Consider the following 21,363-nt stretch of genomic DNA (forward strand, 5'->3'; position numbering starts at 1 on the left):
CACCCCCACCCCCCAAAAAATAAAACAGAAAAATTAGATAAACTTGTTTCTCTAGGCATTCAAGGAAATGTGACAGTGGAAAATAGTTTAGGTGGTTTATGAATGCAGTTAGGGACAAATTTAAATAGAAATGCCTTTTAGTCCTCATTAATGCGCCTATATTTCTGTTTTTGGAGATGGTTTCCTGTACTGGCAGAGGTTTAAAACTCAAAATTTACTCTTTTCTTTACTGTGGAATGAATGTTTAATCAGCTAAAAACGTCTCAATACAGAAGGGTACCGATTCTCAAAAGTGACTTAAGATGTCCCTTTCCTCCACTTGGGCTTCCATGAATAGGGGACCATCTGAGTTGCATCCTCGGACAGACTTATTCCTTGGTTTCATATTTGCTTGAAAGGCATTTTCATAACAAAGTACTGGTAGTAAAAGCAGTAAATAGGAGTCTCCATGCAAGAGAAACTGGAGTTTCCTAACATGCACGTGTTAGAAATAGAAATTAAAAATAAGGTGCCTTGAGATGCTGGCAGTTTTAACATTTGGAACAAAAAAGTTCTCATGTATATTTACATCCTAACTGCTCAGTTTTACCTTACAAGCTTCAATTTAGGAAAATATACAGTACTTTTGCATATAATGGTACCTTGTGAGCCCCTGAGTCAAGTAGAGAGGATTTAAATACAAAAAGGAAAACAGCCATTAAAAGCACTTACTTTTATGTGGAGTAAATAGTACAAAATGATTATTTCCCCGGAAGACCAGGATCAGAAACATGCCTATGAAGACCCAAGATTCCTATAGTGCTTAGGGATGAATCTGGCAAAGAAGGGTGCCTAATTGGATGAAGGTAAGTTTTTCTTTGCCTCGAGTGAAGCTCTAGAGAGAGATCACTGTCTTGTTTTAAAAGTGAAGTCAAGTTGTCTTCCGAAGCTGTGTTCAGATGTACTCCACTTGAGAGGGATTCTTTGGATTTGAGTTTAGATTTTTCAAGGTCTAGGAATTCAGGACACTAACAGAAAAGATACAAAAACACATTTTTAAGATTCACTTTGACAGTCATCTAAAATTACACATGAACTCAAAATGCATTGTCTTTCACCATTAATCTGTACTTGATTAGCAGTATGAACTGACATTTTTCTCCCAAAGATGAGTCAAGAAATTGGAGATTAGGTTTAGAAAACCCTAAATAACAACATTCTAAGAACTTTAATTTTACCCATAGGTTAAGTCAATTTTATTTAACATTATTTCACCTTGAGTTTAACAGATAAGTTTTAATTTAGAATCCAAGACAAAACTGGGGTGGGAACTCAGGGTCTCTTGAGGACTAGGAAGGTATAAAAAAGGGAGGAAAAACAGAAAGTTAGTAAAATCACCATCCCAAGTCAGAAAATATTATCTAAATCCTCTGAAAACAGAACAGAGAGCATGGTTTTGCATACTTCTCAGCCATAAAACTGGTTAAAGATCAGTTTTCTACTTTCATATTTTAGGAAATTGCATTATCTTCCTCAGCCATATTATCGCCTGTTTATCAAAATAGTTTCATTTCCCAGACTATTTTGCACCAAATTCCCAAATATCTAAAAAGTTTTACAAGATTCTAAAAATCTTTACCTAAATCCTTGTTCTTTGGTGCAGTTTGGCCAAAGTACTTAAAAAGCTGAGTGTAATTTCCAAGATAGAATCCCAAGGGAGTTAGACTTATATTAATATCATTCAATAGGGTCCTTATAGAGAGCTCCAGAAGTAGGATAAAGGACTTTGCTTTCTTCCTATTACCATTTTCATCATCCAGATGATATAAAATTAGAGATTGTAGGTGAAGGGCAGGGCTAGAGATTACTAGTCTGATTGCATTTGAACCTCAGATCTTCTCTGGCTAACTGCTATTTCCCTCCCCTCCCTTCCTGAGACCCTGCTCAGTCTATCTATAGCAAGATAGACGTTTTCTCCGAGGTACTCTTTGGACCTACGACTATTCCTTAGTTTTTCAAAGTGCTATATAAACTTAAGTAGGTTGATTCTTGACAAGTGTTTTTTTCTCATAATAAAGTGTTTCAAAATCATTTCATTGGTCCATAGCTCTCAAACTGAGCATAAGAATCAGTAGGGCATTAAACAAATGCAGAACACAGGGTGCATTTCCATAAATTCTAATTGCAAAGAAATGGAGATGGGGCTGACAATGTGTATTTCCCCCGAGCAACCCAGGGGGATTCTAATTCAGGTGGCCCTTGAACTACACTTTAAGAGATGCTATTACAATCCATAGTGTACAATATACTCACCTGTGAAGAAGGACTGAAACTCCGGTCGGTTTTAATGGATGCTACTCCAGGAGGACTGGTTTTCATCAGGCGGATGACAGGTCTCTGGTACTCTGCTCCCGCAGTTACCATGCTGTAGGCTGGGGGGACCACAGTGGTTTGTTTCTGCAGCAGCTGTAGTATGGTCTGGATGTCACTTGTCATTTGGGATTCAAGTCTGCAGGACAGATGGAAATTGGGAGAGTCCTAAAACAGTCCAGGATTGTGAAAGCATTGGAGGAAAGTGTCACTACTACTAGTTTAACAGAATCAAGGCCCTGCTTTAAACAAGAAGGACAGGAGAGGGAGCACAGATTCTTCCCTGCTAATGCTTATTTTCTGTGTCTCATTAATTCTGATAAACACCCATTGCCTTCCTGTTCATTTAATATGATTTTAACAGAAAAACAATGGAATGGGATGGGCTTAATTTTTTACTGACCTTTACTGATTTCAAATGTAAAACACACTTGAGAATCTATTTTTAGCCAGTAATTGTCTTTGCTTGTTTTATTAGGCTTTACTTGGTTTCTTGTGAAAACTGTATTTACTCTTTAAAAGAAAGGTTTATGTAGCTCATTTCTTTTGTAGTCGTAGCATGCCGGGATAATTTCCTATGTTTCAAATTTGTTTTACCTTTATTTTACCTCGATGCTCTCCTAGAATTGAAACTCTCCTATTATTTTATTACTATTCTTTGTCTTCTTTATTTCTTCTTCTTCTTTTTTTTAAATACTGCTAATGGCTAAATTCCCATCTACACTTTGGGGCCTTTGGTATTTAGAAACAGATCAAATTTAAAAGTTCACTTTTATCTCTGACCCATCTGGCTTGCAAAATACCAATCTGATCGTTTTCCTCCAAAGCTCATAAGTAGCTAGATGACCTGTTAACTTCATTCTCTTTTTAAATTAAAATTCAGGGGAAAATAGCAAAATACAGTTGGTTAGATTCCCCTCCTTTGCCTATGTTGGCACTAAAAAATGTTCTGTGGTCAATAAGAACAGAAAATTTGGACCGTATCCTTTTTAGAAAATTCTTCTACTTCGCTTATTAGTACTTAACTGGTTTGCTGCTGGGTGAAAAGTGCAAAGAAAAAGCAAATCTTACCAAAAACTGTTAAAGACATAGGACTAATTTTGCCCACTTATACATATATATATACTATGTTTGTGGAATTCAGAGTGGAGAAAACTTAGTGTTTGATTTGAGAGAAAACAGAAAAAAACTTGGAAAACATGAGAAGGATTTTTTTTTCTTTATTTTAAAGTTTAACATCTCTGATCTTCCTTTTGAGAATCACAATAACACATTATCCTTACAAGTTTCTTCTATTTGATAAATATAGCCATTTATGTTAGTATCTTCTAAACCAATAGCTAAAAACTGTACATTACTGTGCCCTGAAAATCAAAACTACACACCAAAAAGGGAAAAACTGATTACCAACTGGTTTATTTGCCTACTTGTTTATTTACCTATTTGTTTGCACAATGTTTATTATGTTGGATATAAATGGATTTGGGGGTGGGGACTAAAATAAAAGCAACAACTTGGATTCAAGGCCCAATAGGATAAAAAAATTATCATTTTTTTGGTCCTGTAAAACCTCTTGTCAGTCAGTGGTGGTCCCTGAGAAAGAAGAACTCAATAGCATGGTTGTCTATTTGAATAGTGTATGAGGGAAAAATCTATTGTAAGGTGAAGATTCAGTATCCCCATGCTCAGTAATTGCAACATGTTGCGTGATTGGAACATCTGCACAAAGAATATCATGTGGCATGTGACATGGCCAATGCAAGGTGAGAACTGAAACAGTCGGTGTCAACATGACTTAGATAATACCATAGACCAGCTCTGTCAGCATGGCTCATCTTGTTTCAGGAAGACTTGGCCTGGGAACTATAAGACGAAATCAATACTTCACTGTTTGCTTCAAGACATTCCTACAGACCGATTCGTCAGAGACGACAGTCTGCTCAGCTGAACATAAAAACTTGCTTAATCAAACTTTTTTATTGACTTGCTTCAAGATCCTCACCTTACCACACCCATCAGTTCTGAGCTATTAGTTCATGAACTGAACCCTATCCCAATTGGTGTCCCCTATTTTGGGGCCCCCACCTCAAAGCTCCATAAATATCTTCTGCTGAAATAAAGCTTAGACTGTGGTCTCCCTTCCTGCAGTGATTTTGGTAAACTTAGTTTTGTTTTATTTACAGGTTGTCTGGTTATATTTTGTAGGGCGTTTATCAAGGGGTGTCCTTACTATGTATAGGTTGTATTTTCATGTTTAATGACAAGGGTCTCGTGCTTAATTGGAGTGGAACCATCTACTGAAACAAAATAATCTGCTATATTCACAAGAACTGACAGGGTCTTTAAAAAACACCCCAAAAGACCCACCTTCGTCTTTAAAACAGAAAACCACCCAATTCAATGACAAGATGTTTTTTTAATTTGTCAGCACAGCTATAAAGCTTTGTAAATATTTTCATTCAATCATTCAAAGACCCAGAGTGTACCAGGTGTACACTGTTAAGTTGGAAGGAGAAAGGAGAACACGAAGATGGAATCTGCTCTCACAAGGCTGACAGGAGCTGACTACCTAGCAAGGAAAGATAAAGGAAGAACATAAATAACTGTAACATAAGGTGAAGCACGTGCTCAATGCCACAGTAGAGGCATGCAGATAAATTGCTCTGGGTGATCTGCCAGGGCAGAAGTCATTACAAACAGCATTTACATTATCTCAGGCCTCTACTCAAAGTGTGGTCCTCAGACTAGCCACATCATGCATTGCTGGAATCTTGTTAGAAATGTGGAATCTGTCGTTTCCAAATTTACTAATTTAGAATCTTCATTTTAATAAGATCTCCAGGTGATTCAGTGAACATTACAGTTTGAGAAGCACTGTTTTAGAATCAATCAAGTGCTAACGATTTACCTAAAAAAAAAACATACAGATATATATAGGCATAATATAGATATATATAATATTTCTTATGTAAACTTTTAACCCTATATCTATAGTTTAATTGGCCACTAAAGCAGAAAAGAAAGCAACTGCAAGGATGACTCAAAATAGACCATTATATTTATTTTTACTATATTATATACTTAATATATGTGTATTTGGATGAGACAAACAGTGTAAGAATTCACAGTTTTACATTTGTACACAACGGTAAAGCCAAATGGGGTAGAGACAACTCTAGAAAGCATTTCAAGATTCCCACTCTGTCAAGTAGAAGTCTGAATTGAGCGTCCCTCTTCATTTGTTTCCCATTATTTGCCTTGTAGAGGAAAGAAATTTTTGCGGGTGGCAGTGTGAAAAAGTATGTATGATTTTGGATTTTAAATCCAAAAGCAGTTAAAAATTTATTACCTGAATTAGGTAATAAAATGTTCATGAAAATATCAGAAGTAAATAGAAAAAATTAGTAAAAGGAGGAGAAGTACCGAAAATATCTCCTTTAGAAAGAACATATGGGTTTTCTGGGAACATGTCAAAAAGATTTAATTGCGCTTTGGCCATGGAAAAGTTTCACATACTAATATACCAACAAATAACATAATTGTTATTAGTGAGTGGCTGCAAACCAAATGAATCCTAGATGCAAGCACCCTTACAAGTTTTTACTTTTTGCCCCAGGACATACAGAAACAAATGTTTTTGGTAATCTTTGACTTATCCTGGTAGCAATACTTGGCATCACAGGGCAACAAGAAGACCCTAAAACCTTAATTTTCACCCCAATAGAAGGTCCGAATCAGGAAATACCTGGAATGTCAGAAAATCACTCAGCTGCACATTAAAAATAAAAAGGAAAGGAAATTCATTGTTAATCAAATATAATCAGATAGAGCCACACATATAACACTTTCCATTTTGTAAAACACAAACTGTGTAGATTATCTTAATCCTTACAATGGCTTTACAGGTAGGTCTGAGTCAAAGAAGGAAACTGAGACTGGGGAAGTGTAACTGTCTTGACCTAGTCATCTTGTAAGTGGTTAAGTCACAGAGTTAAGATTCTCGGTTAACTAACTGCAAGTACGGCACTAGAATGCTAAAGAAATCACTGCTGCCTCTTGTCATCTGTCCACTAATTAACTCACTTTTTCATTTATTCAACAAATTGATCATATACTACATATTGTGGCAGTAAAGAAATGGGCAGCCCCCTCTTATTTTCTTCTAGTTACATATATATATTATTTTAAATCATGACATAATCTTTTACTTTACGGCCTTACTGAATCTAAGTGAATGATAGCCTGTTTTAATTTTCTCGGGTATGCTTCAATTTTACAAGATTTCCATTTTGGTACTTGAAAATGGAATATCCACCTCAGCACTTGGTGATTTAAATAGAATTAAATTACATGAAAAGATAAAATACAAAATTAAATCTTTAATTCAGCCAATATCTCATGCTTTTGTTTGAAATTAAGGCATGCAAATTTTTATTTCATTTTATGAATTCACAGGTTTTCTAGTTCTTTGTTTTAATTTCCATTTCATCTTTCATGGTAACATGTATGTGTAGTCACACATATCATAATGTGTTTAATGTATTATATGAGACTCTCCAGTTCTGCTATAAAGGCAAAAACAAACAGGATGGATGAAACACATAAATGTGAAGCATAGACAGTGAATAAGCCAGTAGCTTATGTGATATAGGGTAAATTTATAGGATGTATTAAGGAAAGATAATGAGTAAGTAAGTAGCTTATGAGACATGGACAGAATTCCTAAGATGTATTAAATACAAAGGGTGTGCTAGTAACCTGTAAGACATGCCAGAGATAGAAAGAATAGAAATAAAATGTAGAGACGAGAATGCTATATATCCATGGAAAGGGGTGGAAAGAGCAAATCACTCTCATGTCACTTCTGGACAGATAGTTGTCACCTCCAAATTTGGTCACCCATTGGGGACATCCAGTATAGTCTCATTCTGCCTTCCCATGCACTCCACAAAAGACAAATAAAACACATGCTGATCCTTAGGCTAATTGGTGAGCTACAGCTGTACCCAGAGGTACTTGGTCATGCATCTCTGCAGTAAAGCCAGTGTGTGCCAGCACAGGGAGATTTTCTTTTGTTCGTTGACCCCCTTGTGAAATCCTCAACTCTGGTGCTTATGACCACACTATGGGTGGGGAAGGCTGATACAGCAGGCACGGACATGGCATTCACTAGGATGCAGGCAGTGTGGCCCTTCTACCATGCTTGAGCTTATATTAAGTGGGTTAATTACCCATCTCCTTCCCCTTGTTTCTCATGTGTGTTTTAAATTGATTCAGTAAATCCTATGATTTGAACATTTTAATTTAGTCCATGCAGATTTCTGTCTATGACCACCGGGTACCTTTCCTGGTGGTGTATTTGGAGTCTACCATTGGATCAAGGTAAATTCCCCCATAACACACAGCTAAAGCAGCTCTATCATACACATCTATCTATTTATTTATTTTTTGGGGGGAGGTGCATGGTCCGGGACTCGAACCTGGGTCTCCCGCATGGAAGATGGGCATGCTAACCACTGAACTACCCATGCACCCTACATCCATTTATTTCTATGAACCTTTTGGATCAGTTTAATTTTAAAGAATCCATGCAGATTTAGGTTAAGATGTTCCATCCTTCCTAAAACCAAAATGTACTCCTCATTTTAGAAAGGCCTAGAATAAAAGGTGATGGGAGAATGGAAAACAGAATCAGAGGATGTGGGCTTTAAATCTGGGATTTTCAATTCAATCACGTTTTTGACAAGTTGATCGAATAACTAAACATTCAACTACTTTTGCTGAAAAATTTAAAATGTTGTGATATATAACTAAGTTGTCAGGAACTTCCAGATGTTGGTCAACGTAAGTTAAATACACATTATTTTGAGGGAAAAAGTAGTTTTCTAATGTAGTAGGTGCTGATATCATACCAATTTTATGACAAGTGGAGAACAAATAGGATTTATGCTGCCAAAGGTACAGAACATTGAAAATAAATGCTCCTTGCAACACTGATTGAAAATTCAAATTGTCAGGTGCAAGGGTGGTTTAGTGGTAGAATTCTTGCCTTTCATGTGGGAGACCCAGGTTGCATTCCCAAACCATGCACTCCCCCCCAAAAAAAAATTAAATTCTAATTGTCAACTTCTACTCTTATTTTAAAAAACTAAATATATAAGGAAGATACGGGGTTATGGCAGGAGGAATTCGTTACTTACAGGAAGTAAAGCTAGACCCCTCTCAGGGCTTGGGTTATGCTCTCTTTTTACCCTACGGTTGCTTATACCTGTTAAGCTGTTCTTGAAGCATATCTAATCTTTGCTCCACTTCCCCGTATGTGAGGTCACTTTCGGTTTCAGAGATTCCCCAGGCAGCTCGTTGCAGTACTGAGGGACTAGATTCTTCGGGGGGCTGAGTCCGGGCATTTTCTCGTTCCCAGCTCCGTGTGTCCGTCATATCTGTGGAAAATATCAAGATGAATATCAACTTCTTTGGGTTCCCTCCTACGTGAAGAAACACCTAGACAGCTGCAAGACAACCTGGAAGGGATCTTGTTAGGAGCATGTCTGGGGCTACAACCAATAGATACAGTCCATTCCTACTCTGACCCTACCTGCCTTCCCGATTTCCATATGAATGAAAACATAGCAGGCCATAAATCATGGTTATGATTTTATCTTCTTTCTCTTTGGGCTGAGAAGAGATATGGATAGTGGAGCTAAGATTGATTCAAGAGCAATGACAATACATTTTCATATTTGGGAGGAAACGGCACATTTTGTTTCTACTACTATGCTTAGGGCCTGGGATTGCAGGGCACTTTCCCACCGGATAATCTGCAAGCCCCTGGATTGAGAATGGGCCCTAGGAGAGAGCCATCTGGGAAGTGGGGGCCTTCAGGGGACTCCCTTAGGCCAATGCAACTCAAAAGTGTAGCTGTGGAACCATAAACCATTCAGGATGGGAAGAGTCTTAAAAACCCTCCTATGGCTAGAGGGAAGTACCTGAAGATTTTGAACTGTGTTCCAGTAGCCTTGATTCTTGAAGAAGACTGTAGAGCTATATAGCTTTTACAATGTAACTGTGCGATTGTGAAAATCTTGTGTCTGATGCTTCTTTTATCCAGGGTATAGACAGATGAGTTTTTAAAAAATGAGGATAAAAATAAATAAATTATGGGGGGAGATAAAGGGTAAAAACTGGGTAGATTGAGATATTGTGGGTCAACAAGAGAAGGAGTAAGGGGCTTGGGATGTATGAGTTTTTTCCTTTTTTTATTTTTCTGGAGTGATGCAAAAGTTCTAAAAATGATCCTGGTGAAGAATGCACAACTATGTGATGATATTGTGAGCCACTGACTGTATGATGTGGTTGGGCTGTGTGTGGATATTCTTAATAAAAATATATATTTTAAATCCTCCTACTAAACAAATGTTTCATGTTTTAATGTTTCCATGTTGCTCCTTCTGCAGGGTTCTTTACTCACTTCGCTTTCTAATATTTTTTCCTCTCATTTTAAAATTTTGAATATTTTTATGTCACTATATTTTAAAACATTGCTTATCACTTCCAAGTCCACTTTTCAAGTGTTCTAGTGTGTTCTACGTGTCAGGCACTCTGCTAAATGCAGAGGAATTTAAAAAAGAAGAATATATAGACCCCCACATTGAAAAATTCAGCTTGATTAGGATTTGAATGTTTATCATATGGAGATTTTGTTTTCTGAGCTTCCTTTAATTTACCATTTCTCCTACAATCTGTATTTCCAAGTTATCAATATTTGGAATAAAAACATTTTTGACAGATACTTCTGATGCTTTTGCTATGCTGCTTTAATCTCCATATTTTATATATCTAAAGATGAGCTTAAAAATGATTAGAGGGTTACAAAATAAAAACTGTGAGAAATACGAACGGAATTGGGAATTTATTTCAAAGATGAAGATGGAGAAACAGTTTTTCTTCATTGGGGGCGCTGGTATGAGGGAAGGACATCTAAAATCGGTCTTCAATTTCACATGGAAATAAATTTGAATTACAGAAAGTGATTTTAGTTAGAATTTTTTTATGAGAAACTATGATTAAACACTGGAAATGTTATTATGTAAAATTAAGGAGTTTACATCCTCGGCTATTTTTAAAAATTGGGTAGAAGCAACCATTTAGAGGGGGAGGACTGAGATATTCTAAAAATAGGGAACAGGATCATAGGATTTCTCAAAGTTCCTTTTATTTCTACAGTTTCTCCAAAAGTACAGCCAGGTGACTCAAATGCACTCCCTTTCTCCAGATAGGAGATAAAATTTCTGTATCCTCTTTCATGTTTTTTTCTTCTTTTCACTATCCTTTCATCATTGAATATACACAAAATTCTCTAATGAGGTTCCTATATTTTCTGTCTCAATAGGGTGAGGCTTTAAAAATGGAATTAGCATATCCAGGGACAGCATCAGATAAAGAGAAGGTCTGGGTTTCCTTGTTTTGTTGCAATGGCTAACAGACCTGGAGGGCTTGCTGTGAATTCCTGAAAGGCCCTTTGTGGTCCCGGTGTTCTGGTTTGTTTTTTAAAGTGACAGGGTATCATTTCTTTTGAGAATACATTTCACCAAAGATGACAAAGTGAACATGAAAATAGAAAAGGAAGAAAAATGACACTGCTGGAGTTTTAAGTAATTCATCAGCAGATTTTCACGAGGAAATATGATTTATGATTTACAGACATATAGACCTATTTAAAATGCAAAACAATCTGCATTACAATGTCTTAGTGAACTAGGGTTTCAACTTTGGGGCAGCAACTGATAAACAGACATTGAGAGCATGTTTGTTTGGTCCGGCTACGCTGACGCTTGTCTCCATCTAAAGCTTTGTGCTGGCCACAGGGAGGATAAGAGACAACGGAATTGAAGTTACATATTGTGGGCAGAAATTTTGTGCCGAGAATGCATTACAGATTGTCTGCCTATGTTTAACTGTTCTCTGATCTTTCGGATCATATAAAATAAATTCATTTTAAATGACAATGGTGAAACGTGATAAATTATGGAGGATTATATTTTTCTTCAGTGCCAAACCACCCACCCCACCCACCCTGATTATCTTCTTCTAGCAGAAATGAATAAAATGTAAACTGATAGATAGCCTTCCTTAATGATAATGTACTCTTTCATTAAAATCTGGAGGTGTGTGATTGACTTGTTTTAACAGCAATTTCAAAAATGAGGAGCTCAAAGGGGAACCCCTACTTAGTGGTCTTCATCAAAATCAACATCCTCATAGACACTTTCTAAATACAGCTCAGAAAGAATCTGTACTTGGTTGCCTTGGAAAATGTTGCTATAGTTGCAAGACACATTTCTGGAAACGGATGAACAGGAAGTAAACTTTCACTATGTTCTCTGGATACAGTTTTCCTAAAGTCAGATTTTGATCTCAATCTAAGTATGATCAGAGTCCATTCAACATTATTTTCTTTCCAGTTTTGCCTAAATGTACTCTGCTTTTGGACTCATTGTGACAAACGCCAGGAAATTGAGTCAGTGAAATTTCCTATGGATGGTGAAACTAAACCTCATGGGCATTTGGTGGTTCAAATTGCAGCAGTTACAGCTACATCTAAGTTTATTCAATTCTTGAACATTACACAGCACTTCACCTTAAAAATCTTCTTGATGCATGTTGCACAATGGGTGAGCCTTAAAGGCATCATGTTAAATGAAATAAGACAGACACAAAAGGACAAATATTGCATAATCTCACATATAAAATAATTAGAATATGCAAATTAGCACAGTCAGTAGCAGAATACAGGTTACTAGGAGCTGGTGAGGAGGGACTAGGGAGTGAATGCACAATTGGTATGGAGTTTCTGTTTGGGGTGATGGAAAAGTTTTTGTAATGGATGGCGGTGGTGTTGGCACAACATTGTGAAAGTGATTAATAACAATGAATTAAATATTTGAATGTAGCTAATGGTGAAATTTTAGGTTGTATGCAAGTTACTAGAATAAAAATTTAAAAAGAAATCATAGGACTTTAGAACACAAAGACTGAATCCTAATCAAACTAATAAATGACAGTTTAATAGTATAATTTTAAAAGTATTGTTTCATCAATTGTTACAAAGGCACCACACTAATGCAAAGTATTAACAGGGAAATACTTTCCTGTGTGTGCGATGGTGTGTGTGTGTGTATATGTGTAAATGTGAACTCTATTTCCTGCATGATTTTTCTGTAAATTTGCAACTTCTTTAATAAAAAGTAATAAAAAGCATTAGGGAATGAAATTTACTCTGAATGACATTTAAAATTCTCCATTGCTCAAATCGTGTGAATTAACTAAGTTAACTGTGTGTCACACTATTGACGCTATATGACATTAATTATATTTATTTGATTGACATGCATATTTAACAATGCATTTTCAAGGAAATTATTTATTGTTTGAATAGAGATTGCATTGAGGATTAAAATTATTTGTTGAAACAGTATTTTTTATTGTGCCTCTGCAGTAATTAATTAAAATAATTAGAAGAAGTGACAAAGAAAAACATAGGATGAAGGGCATGGGAATTCATCCCTGAGAGTCACTGCAAAGTAGAATAAAATTCCAAACATATATCTTTAATGTCTTGTTACTTGAGATAAAAAACTAAAGAGGAAAAGGCAACAAAAAGTACTTTATTATCAGGTCCACATTATCTGAGTTTAGAGACAGCAGAGCTGGTCCAGCAAGCCCTTCAGAACTTTTGATTTTCATGATACAATCTGTTTCTATTTTTAGCACTTCCCAGCCATCCATTTTCATAAATAACTAAAATGGGACATTTGGTAATCACATTTAATATTCCATTCTTCCATTGTGATAAATGGGGAACTATTTTCATTCACTTCATCAAGATTTTAGGTTGTCCAGAGAACATTTGCATATATTCTTAGCTTACTTCAATGTGGGGTCCTGTCAAAGACTGATTTGATATGATAGGGAAAGTAACTCTGGGACGAATATAAAACTTATCCTAGATTTATAAAAGTCTTTATTATCAGGCACGACTTCTTCAAATAAAAGTGACAATGACAGGCATTATCTACTGACTCTGTGCCATATATTTTGCTATCCTGCCAGGCCAAGAATATTCTAGTTTTCATTCATTTTGTTGTAGTCTTTTGATGTTTTGTAGTGGTTCTTAATCTTTACATTTTTATCTAATCAGGGATACAATGAATGAGTAAAGGGTTGGAAAATAAAACCTGTGAGAAAATACTAAATGAAATTGGGGATTTTGTTTCAGAGAAAGTAATTTACACATGTTATCTTGTTTAATAACTACAACCAACTAATTAGCTAATCTCATTATTCCTATTTAAAAGATGGATAAAGTAACACCCAAAAGTTCAAGGGAGCAAGTTACAGAGCTAGGCTTGGAACCCAAATAGTCAACCCAAACCTTTCTTGGAACCACTCAATAACTATATTTAGATCTACAAATCTAGCTCCTGTTATGCTAAGTTAATTGTTCTGCCATGTAATAGTTCTTCACATTTTCCTGAGCTTCCTATCTTTAGCATCAAATCTGCATAGCTAATCAAGCACTGTTGACATTTCATGCATATTTTCTACAAAACCCATACATTTGGGTCTTCCTTTTGTTGGGGATATTAAACAAATTACGCCCAAATGAATTGGATCAAAAGCATACGTCATTGTAGGGCATTTCTCCCTTCTTAAAGTTCCCAGTAAACTGAAATTCTTTTTGAAATTTATTGTACCTGCTCTGGCCATAAATGCTATGAAACTACAGGGTCTGGAAGAGGAGTGGACAGAAAATACGAATGAGAACGATTGGCTAGCTCTCTTACAATGCTTATTGGTGTCCACTCTCCCAGGTGGAATCATTACAGAAGGCATTCCTACAATTTTCTACATGGTGTAGAAGAGTGCTGTGAAGTCTTCCTGACCATAAAAACTTCTCATGCTTTCATTGACTGGGAATAATTAACATTTGCTCTAGAATCATGTAAACACTCGGTAGATGATCAGAAATCTGGACTCACTGCAAATATTTCATGAAATCGGAAAAGATTAGATTAGCACATGTCAGTTCAATTCTCAATGTATGAAGAGTCACCCTTTTATGATTAGCAGTGAGGAGAGACAGTCTGAGTCATAAGAAACTCGATTACCTTTGCAAGAGTGACTTCTTTTATCTATGTGGATTCTTCCTGAGGTGGGCAGTGTTTCTTCAAAGCCAAGTCCAGTTGTGTTTCTTATTCCTGGGGGAGAGTCTACTGCTCCTGAGAAGAGTGGCTTTTGTTCATCATCAATGGAAGAGATGAAAGATGATGATCTGCTTTTTTTCTCTTCAAAGGGTTTCTTAGAACTCTGATAATGTCTTATGGTATCTACAGAGTCTTCAGGATCATTTGGACTGTTTTTGCCGAAATCTATTAAAAAATGATTTTATAGAAGATAAATTGTGAATTTGTGCATTATTACACTACTTACCTATATAGAAACCACATTTTAAATAGTGACATTCTTTGAATAATTATAATACAGAATTTTCTATGAACCCACCAGAGAACTTGTTTTTCTTTTTCCTATTGAAATGTCATTACTTAGAGGAGCTACTTTTTCAAATTTCAGGGACAATAGATTATCTTACTGAAATAAATTATTCATTTCAAGGTAAAAGGTATCAGCAATAGGAACCTTGTAATAATAGTAATGTCTCAAGAGAAAAAATACAGAACAACTTACAAACTTATTTATACATGCTTAACAGTCATTTGTATTCTGAAAATCTGGTGCACTGTCTCTTTAGGGAAATGAAAAAGGCTTAGGGAAAAGTTGCCCCAATTCTAAAATATCACCACTGTGTAGCTTGTTGGTCGTTTGTTTTTAACTTCTCTGCCCTATCACTGATGTCTGTTCACACATTGCAAAGGTCAAAATTGGAAGCCTCCATGTAGTATAAAGCCTGGCAGGCTGAATCTCAATCTTAGTTTAATGCATGTTAATAGCCTTGAAATTCCAGGCAGTTTGGCTATATAGCATAATGTGAAGGATATAAAGCTTAGACAAAGCAATTAAGGTAAGTTTTACACAATTACGTTAAAACCAATAGCATATTGGCTGTTTTATACTTGATGTCAGGATAATTTCAACTCTGAAGGTTGAATTAGAACATATTTCAGCCAGAAAAACTCAGAAACCAATTCCAGATTTTGTTCCCATTAACGTCCTGGGGAGACAGTTTAATGCTCCATCTGGTTCCTACTAATAACTAACTGACAAAAAGCTCCAGAATGTATATCATTTTCTAAAGCAATGGTTAAGACTATGTCCCCATCTACTCTATACCTTGTTGTGCTCACTTGGTTATTTAGGGAAGGCCAAATTAATTGATTTAAGGCCACCGAAGAGAGACCACCAACTGTTTCTTTAAATTCCCATAAGGCATAGTAATTAAAGAGAATTTTTTTTCCTTTAAAATACACATATGTTTCATCATTTAAAATAAGAGAAGCCAGAAAGCAGCCCAATGTTAAAATGGGGTAGAGTTTAATTAGGGTTTAAAAATCAGCTGCATATGAAATTGTTATTAAGGAGTTAGTTTATGTTCTATCAATTAAAGTTAAATTGAGTAAAAACAGATTGCTTAACTTATTTTCCTTCAGATTTTACATTTATTCAATGATTTCATCATTACTGAGATCCTTCCAATTTCAAGCATTGTAGATATCATTGATCACTCAGTGTCACAATCATTTCTCCACGTTCTGACTTAGTTGTAAATATTTAGATCAGCTCTTCCTACACAAACCCTTTCGCCCCCAGTGTCATTGGTTCACAGCCCTCTTTAAACCTCTAAACTTCCTCTTTGTCATCTCTTCTTGCTCTTTCCTTTGTCTTTAACTTCTCACATCCTCCAAAGCTCTTTGAAAGTTTGATCAGTTTCCTACTTTATGAACATGTCAATTTATTATGCAAAAAAGGGTTCCACTTTTACACTAATAAATAATGATTTAAAACCCCTCACTTTTCTAAATTATCCTCATGCCTGCTTAGTGAATTGCATTGGGTAGATGCTCCTGAGCAAATCTTTTTGCAGTCCCTGACTTGGGCACCAGTGGGACTTGAATCAGTTTTAAGCTCCTCATATTTCTGAAAATGCTCCTCTCTTTTAAACACCTTCTTGGAGTCCTTCCCAGCAGAACCAAATGGAAATTGAATTAACTATTAACTCATATAGCCTACTCTAAATATAAATAATGCCAACTTGGTTATGTGTAGTGAATGCGCATTCTCAAATTATTAAACCATTTTGTCTTTTGCGCTTGAAAGATCTTAGGGGGTCTCCGTAAAGTTTAAAATCCTTACACACGATAGAATATTCTGTCCTACTCACTACCTGGGCATGGGGGGTATCTTAGTTTACTGACGAATGGCTTGATTTTGGATGCTTAAGCATAAATTCATCAAATGACAAATGTTGGTTAGTGGAAATATAATTTGCTGATTTCACTTCAGCAGAAATAGTCACAAAATGTAAATGGGCGGTTGCATCATTTAGTTCAGTAGCAAAGTGGAGCAAATTGCTTCATACATAGAGAACCTAACTCCTTTATCAAAAGTTCCTGTAAAAGCAGAATCATGAAAGAAGAACAATAAGTTGAAATCCTTGATTTTTTCCAAGTTGAAAGGAAAAATAGACACATTAACTTCTGCGTTCATTGCCCCTGTACTAACAGCCAGCAGCTTCCAGGAACCCAGGTTATGTGAACAGTTTCTTTGATGCAGCCCCACTGGAGCAACATTTTTCTATTCTGTATCAGATAAACTAAAGCTTCACATTCTTTCATCTAAGATGAAAGCTGAAATGATATCTATTTGTGTATTAAAAATGGAAACTGCTCAAACTTAGACTGGAGGTTGGCTGGTGAAATTGGACAGATAAAATACATTGTAATTAGCTTCCAGCTACCTCTAGAATTTTGCTGGATTGTTCCATTTCTGCCTTTTTCTGCTTAAAAAGAATTATTTGATAGAAATTAAGTAGTATTAGGAACTATTTTTCTTAATGTTAATTTTTCTGAATGTTAGATCTTTATGACAATAGTATTAGGAGGGCAGTAATCTGAAGGAATTTCACATTTCTCTTTGCTAGAAGGGAGATCGCATTATCACCCCAGTTACCATCAGTTTACAATGAAAACATTTTGCCCATTTACACCTTGAATTTGCTTTCTGATTCATCTGACTGAAAAACCTTTTTTTCCCTCTTGTTTCTGTAGCTGATGAATTCATCTCTCTTCTTCTCACAGGACACAATTCTGAAGCGTTTGTGATGTGTCTTGTGGCTGTCCCTCTGGGTTCAGAATGAATTCAAGAACACAGGGTCAGAGGATCTGATGTAATCTACAGCAGCACTTGTCCCATGCATCTTCAGAGTGACAGCATAAAATCCTTCCATTTCAACAGCTGGGAGCAAACACTTGTGCCTTCTCTGGAGTCTTCCCCTCAGATTTGTATTTGTCAGGCCCAACAGGTAGATAGAACCATTGGTCAAGAGACACCTTTAATGTGATTACTCAGCACTTCACTTGCAGATTTCCTACGGCTAGCAATTTTGAGATAAGCTGAGCATTTTTAAGGCAGGTGTATTAAAATTTTATTTCATTGGAAAATTAGAGTCTAAAATAAGTTTCTTCTTCTGAGATGAAGTCCTCTTCATCTCTCTCTAGTTTCAAAAGACGTTGCAAGGGGTCTTAACGGTAATTTTTCTACCCAAGTACAAGATTTTAAGAAACAAAACTACCCTAAAAATTAAAATAAAGAAAAGATATACCTCATAAAAATAGAAAACAAAAACCTAATCATTATTTGTTATTATTAGAGATGATACTCAAAGAGATATCAAAGTAGAATACCACATAATTTAATTAACTTAGAATTAGATCAACTTTATTTTATAAAAATAAGCATAATAACGTAGTCATACGCCTTACTTTTTTTCACAGAAATTATTTTGTAGAAATCTTATTAAAATTCGTTGTCTTCTGAATGGTAACATGAATTGACTGAAACAAGATCACAAATTAACCAAATTTATTGCTCTCCTTTGCAATTTAAGATGTGATCAGTTCAAGATATTTTTATCCAATTTCACAGAAAGTGGGATTTTTCCAGTATAATTATATAGAAGTGCTCACTTCAATAAAAATTATTTGGATAGGGAAATGAGAAAATTGTAGCCTCTTCCTTTCTCTTGTGTACATACTTCTTAAAATGCCTTCTTGTTTTTATATATGTGGCACCATCTAATCCTAGCAGAAAAGGATTTCGCCTTGATTGCCATCCCTCTGGTTGGCACAGGTACATCTTCAACATCATTTTAATTTTTTCTGATGTTTTTGTTTTTTATTTTGTCTTTGATATTTGGCAATTTCTTTGTACTTTACAATGGGACTAACTGAAAATCTATTAGTAGAAGTGATGGGGCTTGCCAAGCTCAGAGAACTGGTGTTTTAGATTTTTAAAATGAAGAGACAATTGGGAGGAAAAACTCAGCATTGACTTTAACTTCTCAGACCAAGGTCCATTTTGCTAAGGCAAACAGAAGCACACTTAATTTCTCCCTGCTCCAATAACGTCCCTGAGTTCCGTTTACTTGAGGCTACTTGTATACTTTATCTTTGAATTATATGTCGCTGGAAAAGGAAGTAGGAGAAAGATGTAGAAAGGAGACTGGGGGAATGGGAAATCAAGGCATCAATGCAAAAACTGTAATTTGGGAAGAATTTCCGCATTTTTAGTCCCAAGCTTCTTCTTCAGTAATACCTCAACGTGCCCCCAAGCTTTAATTCAAAAGAATGTACCAATGGGCTTCTCTTAAAACAGTTTTTTTGGGGGGGTGCATAGTCCAGGAATCAAACCCGGGTCTCCTGCATGGAAGGCGTGCATTCTCCCACTGAACCACCCGTGCACCCCTCTCTTAAAACTTTTAACATTAGCAGGAACTCTGCTCTGTGATTTTTTTATATTGGGGGGATTCCAAGCAGTAAAAACCAATTAGAAGAAAAAGTTCCCTCTTCCAAATTCTCTTTTTCTCCACCCACTATTTGGTACAACTAAGTAGTGCTAAATTCTGCTGAATTCTTCAGAAACCCTTACTTCACCTGCTAAATAAACTAGAAAATATATGGAAAATTAGAAAACGGTAGGGTCTGTAGACACTACCATTCAGAAGGGATTTCTATTTGTTTCTTTGTGAACTATTGAAGAATTGTCTAGTCTTAGAGGCTGGAGACAACTTTTTGAAATTAAAATTAAAAATGATGAAAATTGGGAGCATTTAGCACACAGCAGGTGCTCAATGATCACTTGGCAAATGAAAGGACAATTGGTTTAGGCCTGCGCATTGGGGTTCTCACTGACTGGTCTCTGCCAGAAGTTCACTGGTACCTTACATGGACCTCAGCAGCAGTTCCTTTGGTACTGCTGCTTGTCATACAGGAAGAGGTGAACTGAATTCTTCAAATATTTGGTCATATAACCCCTATTAGTAACACAGACACATACCATTATATGTGCTATTATATATGACATGAACCATCATACATGCTATTGTACTAATATAGTGTGTATTTTATAAAGTTTTATAAAATTTTATCTTATAAAATACGCACTATATAAAATTCTAAAAGAAATATTATCCCCATGGATCACTTAAGGACACTCTGAGGTAAGTAAGCACAATTCAACTTTGAAGACCACTTAGAGACTTTTTTTTCAGCATGTTCCAGAAGGCAATACTTCATTTGGTTCTGTTCTGTTCAGCAAGTTGACAATGCTCGTGGCTACTAAATAGGTCATTGAAGCAACATTTTTATCCTTCCCTTTCTGTTGACATAAAATTTTACTGCCGTCTCAGGAACTGCAGTACCTGTTCTACAATGATCCGAGTCAAACTGGGGGAGGTCTTACGCACCTGCAGGCCAGGATTTTAGAAAAGAGAGCTTCTTAAAGACCCCTTCAGAAAATACACAGTGTCCTCAAACTCGAACCTGAATTGAAAACTCTCTCCTGTAGGGAACTGGGTATTTTCTTCGGAAGGAATGTGAAGCTCATGAGGTAAAACCACCTGCATCTACAAATTCATTTTGAGGAGAGCAGTGATCAAACATGTTTGGCATATAATTTGTTCGAGTCAGCATACCAGAGTTTCTAAGTATCTTTTCTTTTTAAACATGTATTTTTGAATGCCAGCCCCTTAGCCCCATATGGTAAACATGACTGGAAGGGAGAGGCTGGTGGAAACCCTAAGGGTTCCAGTGCCCTGTGGAGCAGGCAGTGAGAGGCAATGCAGGACCTGACCTTGGTTTGCCTCCAATGCCTACATACACAGTCCTTCCTCTGGCTCTCGCTGCCTCTGCTGAAGGATCCACAGTCAACAGCACTCTTGAGTGTTTGCCTTCAAAGTATTGTATTGGTAGGAAACTAAAATAATCAGTTCAATTCATGGAAAGCTTTGAGCTTATTTACCACTGTTTCATTTAGCATCAATAGTCCTCTGGAAGATTTTTATTCTTTATGCTAAATTACTGACACGTGGATTTTTCGCCTACCTGTTGATTCTACATTGAGAAGTATAGAATGAGTTGACCATCCTTAGAGAATTAGATTGGGGTGATGTAAAGGGGTGACATAAATTAAATTGCTTTAAGCAAATTTAACACTGCCTGGCAGCACTCAGAAATCCTGAAGACATTGGAATAGTTTCTTAGGGTCTGGATAACTAAAGTTAATCATGTTTCCACATTTACTAAATCATGCTAACACATTGATACACAAGGAAACTTTGAAGAGCTGCAGGCAAGCAAGTCCCTTACCATCTATACTTTATATAAACTAGATATCACAGACTAAGCCTGTGATTAAAGGGGAAGTTTTCAGAATCAATTGAAATGTCTAGTTGCAGGAACACGATGCATATTGTGACATGTTCTCAGGCCTTATCAGGAGATA

General features: G+C 36.2%; 1 protein-coding gene across 1 annotated transcript in view; it reads right to left on the minus strand.

The window, feature by feature from the left end:
* Positions 1 to 740: 740 nt before the first annotated feature.
* Positions 741 to 21,363, minus strand: part of KCNH7 (potassium voltage-gated channel subfamily H member 7) — a 495,299-nt gene continuing 474,676 nt past the window's right edge. The window contains exons 13-16 of the mRNA XM_077151943.1: positions 14,517 to 14,777; positions 8,618 to 8,789; positions 2,293 to 2,488; positions 741 to 1,007 (exon numbers count right to left, since the gene is read on the minus strand). Coding sequence (XP_077008058.1) covers positions 741 to 1,007; positions 2,293 to 2,488; positions 8,618 to 8,789; positions 14,517 to 14,777 — 896 coding nt within the window. The remainder of the gene's footprint in view (positions 1,008 to 2,292; positions 2,489 to 8,617; positions 8,790 to 14,516; positions 14,778 to 21,363) is intronic.

The sequence above is a fragment of the Tamandua tetradactyla genome, chromosome 3 (assembly GCF_023851605.1).
Source record: "Tamandua tetradactyla isolate mTamTet1 chromosome 3, mTamTet1.pri, whole genome shotgun sequence".
In the NCBI taxonomy this organism is placed as follows: domain Eukaryota; kingdom Metazoa; phylum Chordata; class Mammalia; order Pilosa; family Myrmecophagidae; genus Tamandua; species Tamandua tetradactyla.